Below are 10,222 nucleotides of genomic sequence, written 5' to 3'. Positions count from 1 at the left end.
TAGATAGATAGATAGATAGATAGATAGATAGACAGACAGATAGATGATAGGTGACAGATAGACAGATAGATAGATGATAGATAGATAAGACAGATGATAGATAGATGATAGATGATAGGTAGATGATAGGTAGGTAGGCAGATATATAGATAGATGATAGACAGACAGACAGATAGATAGATGAAAATGAATAAATTAATCAACTTTGCTGCTTAAACATGTGTCCATTATTTCCCTCATTAAAATATTGATAGCTAAAAAACAGTGAAGCCAAAAAGTCTAAAAGATATATTAAAACTACTGAGGATGCCAGTGGGATGGAATAGAAATAGCACTGACCCTGAGAGCCAAAAGTCTTGGGTTCTTGTCTCCATTTGTGAAAAGTCACTTAAGCTCTTGACCCAAATTTCTTTATCTGTCCACTAGATGGATTAAATCATGCAGTAGTCTAAGTTCTAAAACCCTATTTTAAAAATAAATTTTAGTGGAGAATACTAAAATGTCTTTAATATTTAAATACAATCCAATTTTTCAGACTAATGAAAACTTATGTTGTGAACTACTTGACTATTAATGTCACTTAACACAATGTAAAACTTCACAGTTATTTGTTAATATTATACTGATAATTACCCAATGTATTAACATCATGAGACCATTTTCATCTATTTCATTTACAATAACAGTTCTAAAATAGTTCAGAAAGGATCTTACATTTAGCCAGATTTACAAGAATATTTGAGATTCCCATGAGTCATACATAAAGCTGAAAGCATAATTATGATTCAAATTAACCCTTTAAAAGTCCTTCAACCCATCCTTTGGTCCAGCTAAAGATATTCCAAAAGCCCTTCAGCAGTAAACAGTACTTTTTAAAACTGGATGAGAAGTGTAAATAAAAAGTAACATTCTGACAATTCAAGTATCGAGAGAAGTTGCATTAAACAATATTTAGCACTTCCTACACTAACATTGGCAAAAGGCTAAAAAGCCAGTGGCAGCTAGAGGAGTAAGGATCTCAAGGAATGAATGAAAATGGACTAAGAATAAAGAGAACAGTATAAAAACATAAAATGAAAAGGTGGTTAGAAATAAGAAAGGAACTGAGTAGTAAGAAGTATAAGAAAAAGTGCATTATGAAACAGTATACACTTTTTAAAATGTAATAGTTTCCTATCCCAAATTATACTGCTCACCTAGCTCATGTAGCATGGAAACACAATTACATCAGACATCTTCCACATTAATGTGAGCATCAGCGCTGTTCACCACAACTGTATGTCCTTGCTATTATTTGTAATTACACTGCATTAAGCTATTTGGAATAAATATCAGCCTGTTTCATTTTAATTATCAAAAAATCAATAGTAGCCCTAATTAAAAATACAAATAATGAAATTCTCTTAAAATAATTCCTCTGACCAATTCCCATGCCCCTTGATTCAGAAGTAGTAATTTACTTCCACTTCCCTGTTGGATCACATTTCTCTTTCTTTTCTCTCTCTCTCTCTCTCTCTCTCTCTCTCTCTCTCTCTCTCTCTCTCTCTTTCTCTCTCTTTTCCCCTTTACTGTCCAGGAAACTGGGAAGTTAGACAGGTGGGGGGTTTTTTGTTTGTTCATTTTGGTGGTTGTTGTTGTTTGAAAGAAGAAGAAGAGGAAGAGGAAGAGGAGGAGGAAGGAGAAGAGGAGGAGAGGAGGAGGAAGAGGAAAAGGAGGAGGAGAAGGAAGAGGGGGGGAGGGAGAGGAGGAGGAAGAGGAGGAGGAGGAGGAGGAGGAGAAGGAAGAGGAGGTGGGGGAGGAAGAAGAGAAGGGATGGAAAGCAGAGAAAAAGAAAGAGAAAAAGGCCAGCATTCAACATCTGAGCATGGTGTAGCTTTGAGAAGTAATCAGACTGTCTCACCCACCCATCCCTGCAACTATCTGGCTTTACAATCAAGCCTCCTGGAGTGTTGACTTGGTTTCCAGTCCTAAACACAGTAATCTCCATGCTGACACCTACCATGGCCCCTGCTCATCTGCCTGATTCCCATTCACCATCATATCCAACAGGACCTTCCCCAGGCAGTTTCTGAATCAACCAGAGAAACTTGGCCATTTCTGGACCTGAGTTTTCTGATTCAGGCAGCAGTTCTTTGGGTCTTCCAATCTTAAACTCTAACACAGCATCAGCACATTGTGGTGTCCAACAGATATCTATATAATATGCACCTACCTCCATAGTCACATATACTTCCAGAACATTTAATCTAGAGTTCTTAATAACAAGCCATGTTATTCCATTCCTCTCTATTTTTGCTTGTATGTTCTTTAGTTCCCTCTGTTGAAAATACCCAAGTTTGCCTGACTTCATAACTAATCTTAGGACCCAACTTTCTACAGAGTCCAGTTATGTGGGGAGACTTTTCTACATTCCTCAGTATAGGGCTTCCACTTTACCTATTCCCCCTTGGAGTGGCTCTTGTACCATAACCTGTTTTCTCCTCCAGTCTTCGGTCCTCTGGGGAGCTCATTACCACAAGGCCAGTGCACTATCCAGTTACCATGCCTGCACAGACTCACAAGAATCTGCTACAAGAGAGAGCTTTCACAAAGTAAAAGACTTACTTTAGGAAACAGATGACTAGGAAGAGGGAGGTAGAGAACAGATTGGCAAGAAAAAGAATGAAATCATAGAGCAGGTGAAGGAAATCAGAGAGCAACTACTCTCCTGCATGCCCTGTGGTGACTGTGAGAGTTAAAGGACCCTGAGCCCTACAATAGGACTGGTAAATCCCCATGAAGCCATCTTAAAATAAAAAATAAAGAAACAGTGATTTAATATACTGAGACATGATTATTTCACTGTTAAAGACAGAGGTTAATAGTTTCAACTACAACTAAGTTAAATGCTTGTTTAATCTCTGTTTTGTTATAGGTTGACCATACTTACTTGCCTTGAAATAAATCTCTGGACACTGGCCCCCAACCCATACCACTCAATACCATACAAAAAGCCAACAGAATACTACAAGAAGGAAAGCAGGCTGTGGTGATGATGAGAGCTCTTCTGTCACTGTAAGATTCTCCTGGACTAACAAAACAGTTCACTGGAAAATATACTAGAGTTCTACCAGGAAAGAACATTTGTTATTTAAATGTCATAGTCAAGATGCTGCTGAGATTTTCAAATTGTAAAGTGACTTGTATATAAAAACACTGAAAATATTCATCAAAATTTAAAAAATATTTCAAGTATTTTACCACCAGAAAGATAAATCATTGTCAATTTTGTAATTTGAAGTGACAGAAAAGAGAGATAGTAATCATTGCATGGCATTTTAAAATTTCAAAATAAAGAGAAAAACATATCATTAAACTAAAAGCAATAAAATGTTATATGGAAAATACATACAATACATCTTTTATAATGAATATCTTACTGTTAATTTAAGTCTTTTTTACAAAACTGAAGATGCTGAACTTTATATTGTTACAGGCAAAATGCACTGCCGCAGTACAAAACTAACTTTTTCCATCTATATATTTTAATCAAAACAACAAATTGAAGCAAATATTTATTTGGATACATCTATAGATATGATGGGTATACTTAATTGTTCAGCTCAAAATGCAATTTCGTGGTACTCTTAATGATTTAGGTATATACAGCTTTAGTTCTCAGAGCAGACTAAAAATAGTGATTTTAATTTATTCCTGCTGCCTACAATTACCCACAACCATGTATTTTTAAATATTTCCAGCCTATAAAAATTACTAATTTTTGCCACTTGTGTTTATCTGCATTTAGACTTTGATTTGGATAAATTAAGCTCTCAAGTGTTCCTTGCTTTATGAAACTCTGCATGTTGTACACTTCAACACAAATAAATGACTTGTACCATTAGAGGTTTAAATAATGTAATGTATTTCATGCTCAGCCTGAAGCTGGATTCCAATGAAGTTGCTAATGCACGTAATGATTAAGTGTAACTCAAATACTAACTGTGTTGTTGAAAACATGACAGGCAATAATTTGGTCTATTATATTCTGCCATTTAATTGCCTAGTACAGACATTCTCTGACACGTTATGAAGCAATGATTTACAATTATTCAAGCTGCAAAGGTCAGAAAGTGACATTATAATCATCTACATAAAGATCCCTTCTAATGCACAAAAACTAGGTAATGCCACACACACACAGAGAGAGAGAGAGAGAGAGAGAGAGAGAGAGAGAGAGACTGACAAAGACAGAGCGACAGAGACAGTGTTTTACTGAATTAGTAACTTTCTATTTAAGATTTCCTATACCAACTAGAAATAAACATTTCCTAAGCACAGTAATGCACAATTTAAATTTATCTGGAATCTTCTCATAAACTCAGAAGTGAAAGATTTAGAAAATGCTCTTATTCTAGCCTGATCAGGAAAATCCTATTCAACTATTTAGCTCCATACATATGAATCAAGACTAGACACAGGGAAATCCACCAGTAAATATCATGATCCCTAATTCTCATGTATTGGGGTTTATGCTTCTGAAAAATGACATACAAAACTTAGGTATCATTTCTTGGGTTTATGGAAATCACAGGCCCGCTGTAAGTTTGCTATAATTATTTCAAGATAATTAGTACTGAAAGATAAAACAATAACCTAGGTACATCAGTTTTACCTGTTACCGGTTTTAGGCACTTTTTCCCATTACACGGAAGCGGTCAACCATTCAGGTGAATACAATCAATGATAAACATATGAAGAGTGGGGGAAGCCAGGCGTGGTGGTGCATGCCTTCAATCCCAGCACTCGGGAGGCAATGGCAGTTTGATCTCTGAGAGTTCAAGACTACTCTGATCTATATAGTGCACTCCAGGCCAGCTGAGGCTACAGGAAGACCCTGTATCAAAAGACTGAAAAAAAAAAAAAAGAAGAGTGGGGGAAAATAGTAACATCACTTACAGTAAGACTTAGAGTAGGGAGGATGAAACAAAGACAGAGAGTGAGGCTTAAATGCCAGAATATAAACTAAGACTGGATAAGCATTCTTTCATAAGAACGTAAATTTGAACAAAAACAGAAAATAAATGTGACTAGTGGGAGGAAGCAGATATTATACTTATTAAGTGCTAGAAAACAGAGTAAAAAAAATGAGTACAAGTTGTGGTGGCACATGCCTTTAATCCCAGCACTCGGGAGGCAGAGGCAGGTGGATCTCTGTGAGTTCAAGGCCAGCCTGGTCTACATAGTGAGTTTCCAGGACAGCTGGGGCTACAGGGAGACCCTGTATCAAAAAAAAAAGACCGAAAAAAAATAAAAGTGGGTAAAAGACACAAACAACAAAAAGCTGGAAAAAAAAAAATGTTAAGGGATAATGAGGAAGAAGAGCAGTGAACCAGCAGAACCAGCTGCAGAGTTCAAGTTATCTCACGCTATCACTTGGAACCTCAAGTCTCCCATCTGTAAATGGGGCTAACACTAACAAACATTAACTAAAGAATAAAATCAATCAAAATCAGCAAGTGAGATGAACATTAGACATGGCTCTTTCTATCAAGCACTGCATAAATATTAATGCACACTGGCTTACACACACACAACTGACTGTGTGTGTGTGTGTGTGTGTGTGTGTGTAATACTGAGTCCAAAAGCTCTATCACTGAGCTACACACACAGAATTTAAAAGAATTAACAAGTCATGTGTTCTAAACACTTTTTTTGGTTATTGAGATTTTTCAGAGTTTTTATGCAACTGAAAGAATAAAGATAGATGATCATGAACTTAAGAAAAAGATGTGTCTGTCCTATTCTTAAATAAAAATTATGAAGTAAAACTCTTAGCCTTCACAGAGGCTCTTTCCCATTATTTACCCTTACTCTCACTAAGCTCTGCATCACACCCCATAGCAGATGCTCATGTTAATCGTACATCAGGAGCCTAAATATAAATATCACTATGTTATAGAAAAATTCTCTCAATCATACTTAGATGTAAGTAAAACATTAAAAAACTCTTCTAGTCAAAAAGCCAACCAACCAACCAAAACAGACCTCTGTTACTCCTAGAAAAACAGTTCTTAAATGCTATTTACAAGATGTACATAGAACATGAAGTGTCAACCAACAGGTTTTTGAAATGTCCACCATAACACAATAAGATAAATCTTGCTCAACCAGAACTTAAATCTTAAATTCCAAATCCTAAACAGACAATAGGAATTAGACTCCAAACACACGCAGCTTCTTCTGTCAAGTCAATTTAAATCCAGGCTACACTGTGGCCGAGATTTGCCAGGAGGAGATAGGGAAGACATCACCTTCAAGTTGATCAACGTAAGTCAGACAACTTATATAACAGTTTTAAAGGCAATTTTTAACACTGGAGTTGACAGTAAAGAATTCTAAAGCTAAGTCAGTGAAAATCGTAAGACACATAGTTCATGTGACCTACGGTCTTTATACTTAAAGACAAGAAAAAGAACATATTGCCATATCCATAAATTCCATCATTAAATATGAGCAGTTTCTTCAAGAAAACTATGAGGTTACTGAAAAAAAGAAAAAAAGTTCACTTTTGTGAGTAATAGTCACTTTAAAAATGTGCCTACCCTGCTATTTCACATACTATTCAATCAGGACCACTTGAGAAATAACTACTTATAACTAGATAATAAAGAGGTCATTAATAAAATTCTAAAAGACTGAGACTAAGACATTAACTACTGGAGAAAAGAAAACATAGTGCAAGACCTTCTGTTTGTGACAAAATTATAGAGTTAATGTTCCTGAAAGATCACGTCACCTTTTAAAGCATGATTTTGTAAAAGGTAAAATTTATAGCAATTAAAGCTAATGAAGAAATGCAGCATAGGCTGCTTATGTTCAGGAACTAATAGGTCCACTGAGCATTTCTGCGATGATTTAGCCATCAGTGATAATGAATTGACATTGTCAGCAATGTTAATGTACCAATGCTCTCCGGTGCCAGTACTGAGAACCAATCCCTGTATTTTTGCTTTGTTTGTTTTGTTTTCTATTTTAATTTTTATGTTACTCTCCCATACCTATGAAACACATGAAATACAGAACCTAGGGTACTTTTCCTTTAGCACTGTATTACCTAATTCATTACAGTTCTGTTTCAACTATATAGATCAACATTCTTCAATTTACTGAAATCCTTCAGAACTGTTAACTTTTCTGTAAGAACATCTACCCTGTTAAAATCATTGTCATGTAATTTTCAAAGTGGATTTCATTTATAAAAAGAGAAGTATCATCTTACAGGGAAATGAAATTTAAAAGCTACCATAATTCGAAAAGATAAATCCTGGAATCTAGAATGTTTTTTGACATACCCTTCTCGTGCACATACACACACACACACACACACACACACACACACACACACACACACACATAAAGTAGCTCTTTATGGCAGTGACATAAAACTCAATACTTGCATTTTTACTTATACCTCTGCATCTTGGTAATCAAATACCTAAACTACTAGAACAGCATTCCATCTTTATATAGAAAGCAATTAGCAAAGCAAAGGGCATACTGTTCAAATTATACAATTAAAACCAATTAATTATAAATTGTTTCTGATACCATATATGTAAGAAATACTTCTCTGAAAAAGTTTCTTTTTCTCTTTCCAAGGTCACAGTAACCCTCATTTTTTAAAAAAATATGAATGGAATTAGACTGCAACTAACGGAATATACAAAAATTTTTTTTACTTATTTCTCACAAATGGGAAAGAAACTGTTACTGTCATTTAACAGTACATTTTCATTGGTGTCAAGACCATCTTCTCCTATAACTCAAAGTATTAAAACAATAAATGAGGAATCTTTTAAAATACAAGACCTAAAGCAATTAAAATGAACCATTTGATACTTGACCCCTGCAGCTGAAATCAGTAGTAACAAAACTCATCCTCCCACTGATCTTGAGGGGGCTTCAGGGCAAAGGTTCATCTTCATTTACTTTAGCTGCAAGTCACTGAACCATCAATTCAGCCAATAAATAAATCACAGACCACAGTTAATAAAACTGCTTGCAAAGTTATTTGTAAAACTATCTTAAGGGTTGAAAAATGCAACTACATACTGGGAAAATGTACTGTCCACCAAAAAACAGAACTGATCCTGACTTGAAGGATATTTATATGTGTGTCTGTCAACCTGAAGAATCTCCTACATAAGCATAATATAACATGTGCATATTGTGTAATTTAATTGGACCTGTGAACTGCAGATTTCTTAGGTTTCTCATAAAGTGTTTTTATATGATATACTTATTAATTTTTCTAGCATAATAACATTAAAATATATTTTAATAAGAAGTGGAGTATTAAAATCTACCTCTGAATGTCCTGCGATATACCATTTATGTCACAGCATTTTAAAACATTTTAAACATTTCTGCTAAATTAATTAGTTTTCTATTAAATGCAACGAACCTGAATGACAACTAAACATTCTAAACATCACAAATGAATCTGCAAAGAACCACTAGCTAAAAAGGGAAACTAGTTTTGAAATCATGCTATACAAAAATCTATTATGTACTGTTGTTATTACATCATCTCTCAAACAATCAGTAACCAGGCATCTGAAATTAAATCTTGTGGTGTTTTATTTTTCTTACGGAATATGTCCAATAGATCCAAAGAGCCACTAATGTAATTAAAATTAAGGAAGTACAGCAAGAGGAAAAAAAAATACATATACACTCCTAAAGCTATATTATCTATTTTTTATGTCTTTAAATGGAATTTATAGTTCTCTCTGGCAATGTGAATGAACATCCTATAATTTAGTCAATTTACAGATTACAGGTTCAAATTGACCTTGTAGCCCATAAAATTGCTCATCTTCAGCACAGGATTAGAAGTGGGGGAAGAATGTCATAACTGTATTTAAGGAATTTACCATAACAAAGGAAAGGAGGGTACGCACGCATAATTTTCGCCACTCTTACTCATATCAGTTTTGAGTTCTGAAACAATGGATAACCCGCACACGGTTCCTGGTTCACACAGCAGAGATGGCTTCAGTTCACTCACCCACAGACGTGACACTTGTACTCCCTCATCCCAAGGTGCCTTTTCACGTGGTTTCTGGCATCTCCAAGCTGAGCTGTTGCAAAATGGCATATCTTGCACTTGAATGGTTTTGATCCTGAGTAAATTTAACATAAAATAAGATTTGGATTTGAACAATGCATTACTGATAGTTTTAAATGGTTAGAGAGGGTGAGCAAAATCTTAAACCATACCTTCAATCTAATTAAGAATTTCTGTCTCCAAAACAGAACATTTGCATTCATTTATAACCTCACAGATCCCATCACTGTTCTACCTGGAGGGCTTTAATGTATATTAGGTGAGTCTTCCCAACTCTCAATGACATTTCTAGGATTTAAAATCAAAAGTTGAGGAGCACCAAGCAGTTGAGGTAAATAATCCTAAATATTTTTTCATTAAAATGACAAAAATATTTCTTGGATATACTCTATTTTAAAAATACAAATACAAATACTATAACTGGCATATATAAAAGCATATCGTGGAGTATATTTCTCAGCAGCACCTAGTTTCCTCAGGGTTTTCCACTTTGAATTTATTTACATTAAGAACAGCAGTTCATATTTTCTGCCACTTACCTTAAAAGAGTCACTATATTACTATTTTAATAACATCTTCATAAATGTATGAATATACAACAGATAAATTACTGTGATTTCATGATCATTTTATAGTCTGTGGTGACTCAGCAAGTCAGAAATATTGACACCTTGGTTACTGACCTCATGAACAAATATTTTAAGACAAGAGGCACAGTAACAAGAAAAGATTTAGATCATTTAATAGAGAATAAGATTAATCTATATTCAAAAATAAGAAAACAGATTATTTTGAAGTCAATAAAATTATTTTGAGCAGTAGGTGAAACTATAACTGAAATGTGCTAGCATTTAATCAGCCCCACATGAATGAAAACAACAATCTCAAGGCAGAAAATGTGTACATACTACCTTTCAATTTTTTAATCACTATATCTTCAAATAAATAAAAATTACAAGAAAACCATAATTTAAAATCAGTACAGTATGTTACCAAGACTTTTCATGTCATGATTACCACATATTTTATAAAATAACTCTTCCAATATAACTGGAATATGAAATGTGTGAACTTTAATAAATACAAAGCACTCACATTCAATTTTCAATA

The 10,222-nt window shown here is 34.5% G+C and overlaps 1 protein-coding gene across 1 annotated transcript in view; it reads right to left on the bottom strand.

Annotated features, from left to right (window-relative positions):
• The window catches only part of Znf407 (zinc finger protein 407), a 501,268-nt gene that overhangs the window by 449,524 nt on the left and 41,522 nt on the right, over positions 1 to 10,222 (bottom strand). Inside the window, exon 3 of the mRNA XM_008850672.3 lies at positions 9,053 to 9,167. Coding sequence (XP_008848894.1) covers positions 9,053 to 9,167 — 115 coding nt within the window. The remainder of the gene's footprint in view (positions 1 to 9,052; positions 9,168 to 10,222) is intronic.

This window comes from Nannospalax galili, unplaced genomic scaffold, assembly GCF_000622305.1.
Source record: "Nannospalax galili isolate Female #2095 unplaced genomic scaffold, S.galili_v1.0 scaffold243, whole genome shotgun sequence".
Classification (NCBI taxonomy): Eukaryota; Metazoa; Chordata; class Mammalia; order Rodentia; family Spalacidae; genus Nannospalax; species Nannospalax galili.
The sequence above is the reverse complement of the archived record's forward strand: the minus strand, read 5'-3'. Positions and strand labels throughout refer to the sequence as shown.